Below are 2,254 nucleotides of genomic sequence, written 5' to 3'. Positions count from 1 at the left end.
TTATTTATGGGGAATGAACAAGTTTGTATATGACATTCATCAATTTATTGAGATTTAGATCTTGAGATGGTTATTCTTGCAAAACAATGATCAAAGGTTTTGTTTTGTTATGAACAAGTTGTTTGGGTCATATATGGAGAGCAAACCAATATCATCGTTTTTTTTTGTATCTCAAAAGTGTTTTTCAATAATCTCATTTGCTCGGTAGAAACATAACGTTCGAAAAATGAATAGATGTCTAGAAAATATATAAGGATTTGTTATTCTCTATCTATTGTTGTTTTTAGTCTACAGATGATGTAAAAATAAAAAGACAACATCTGAAACCGAATCCGTTTCAGTAAGACATGACAGAGATGATTTGTCCAAAGTCGTATGCACGTTATAGATCACCAGATATAACATTTATGCTCCACATTTATGCTCCGACACTGAGAGACAATGGTTTCTTATGATCACAGCTTTCAGTTGCTTAACAACAACACAATGTCCGAAGGAGAAACATTACACAAGTAACAACATGGAAAGAGCGTGAAGAAACAACAGGGAAATTCAAGAACATGAATATGGGAGAATGACAATGGGCAATGGGACGGCACTCGATTCAAGGTTTGTTGACTTTCCAGATGCCCTTTCCATCACAGGGACATAACGCAACACGCGGGCACTGGTACTTCTCCAACAATTCCATCTTTGGAAAGTACAGTCCCTTGAGGTCTCTCCACTCAACCTGCAGCTTTGGAAGAAATTTCAGACGTAAAACCTCAACCCCACAATGGGTCGGTACCGTTGGCAGCTCCCCTAATCCACTGAGTTCTGTTCCTCCTTTGATGTAGAGCTTCTTGAGCGTAATAAGATTCCGCGGCTGAAGCCACTCGGGAAGTTCTGCATCGGGAAAACACTGCAGGTCCAGTTTATGCAACCGATAACCGGGATTCGCTGGGCCATCTCCATGCCTACCTGCGTGTTGCCGAAATAACGCTTTGACGGCGTTCTTCACAACAGATTTCGCCTGATGATCCATACCCGTTTTCTTCTCCTTCTGATCTTTCGAAATGCCTCCCCACGCCACTTTCAGATTTTCCAGTGCTTTCAGCCCTACAAGAGCCTCTTTCAGTTTGTTCACGTCGAAGTCCGTCTTGTTTATGGTGACACTCAGCTTTTTCAGTCTCTCCAAGTGCTTCAAATCGATCAGTCTACAGGTGGTCTCCTCGTCGGCGTCACTGACCACAAAGCCCTTGAGAACTTCGAGCTTCTCCAGCCACGCCAATCTCTTGGGCATTCGGTCTATCATATAGCATTCGCTTATGTCTAGGTAGATCAGATTCTCGAGCGAATCTATCTTCTCGGGGAGCTTTTCCAGGTTATAGCATGCTCTCAGGTCCAAGATGATCAACTTCCGCAGCTTACACACCGAATCATCAAGCCTCTCGATCCTCGAGATACCTTGTAAACTCAGGAGTCTCAGTTCACTCAGGGAGTTCAGATTTTTCATAAGCTCGGGGCTCTCGACCTCGATGTGGCGTTTGGCTGTTCTCTCCCATCTCCCGAGGTAGAGAACCTTGAGCGTCTTCATCAGTTTGAACCACTTGAACGTGAAATCTGGGAACCTCTCAGACACATTGAACACGGTCTCGATGTCCCCTGGCTGCATTTTCGTGATTTTCGTCTCATCCTTGCTCGATGACCCTTCCACAAGGCATACCTTTTTCTTTTCCGATTTTTTCATGGCCGGCTTCCCCTTTTCATCATAAATATCGAAAAGACCCACCGAAGTCGAGAGACGAACCACTGCAGAATGCACGAGAGGTGGCATCTTATAACTAGCAGGCTCCATCTTCCGCTCATCTTCAACGGGTTCAATAAGACCCATCTTTTTAAAATCTTCGAGGATTTTTGCCACCGATGTTCCAGCGTCTTCGACAGGAAGAAAGCCCTCAGCCATCCACCAATACATCAGCATCGTTTTGTTCATCACTCCGTTCTCTGGGAAAACAGCAAAACTCAACAGGCACAGCATGTGCTGAATATCAAGACTTTTAAAGTTCTTGATCACTGATGCGTAGGTCTCGGTCTGAGTGAGGTCTGCCTTGTTCTTATGGATACCGGGCAAGTAGACATCGACTCTGCCTCCACGGTATTCGTCGTCTTCCTGAGCATCTGATGCACCTTTTTTCTGCTTGTCGGGCAGCAAGGGTACCTGACACATCAAGTTAAAGATGTTCCTGCTGTTGTCCTTGAGGTCATCCTTGAC

General features: G+C 44.5%; 1 protein-coding gene across 1 annotated transcript in view; it reads right to left on the bottom strand.

Moving 5' to 3' along the window:
• Positions 1–387: 387 nt before the first annotated feature.
• Positions 388–2,254, bottom strand: part of LOC104807149 (disease resistance RPP13-like protein 4) — a 2,543-nt gene continuing 676 nt past the window's right edge. The window contains exon 2 of the mRNA XM_019201799.1: positions 388–2,248. Within this exon, the coding sequence (XP_019057344.1) occupies positions 605–2,248 (1,644 nt within the window). The 3' untranslated portion in view covers positions 388–604. The remainder of the gene's footprint in view (positions 2,249–2,254) is intronic.

Source organism: Tarenaya hassleriana, unplaced genomic scaffold (assembly GCF_000463585.1).
Source record: "Tarenaya hassleriana unplaced genomic scaffold, ASM46358v1 Cleome1287, whole genome shotgun sequence".
Taxonomy (NCBI): Eukaryota; Viridiplantae; Streptophyta; class Magnoliopsida; order Brassicales; family Cleomaceae; genus Tarenaya; species Tarenaya hassleriana.
This window is presented reverse-complemented; position numbering and strand designations above follow the sequence as displayed.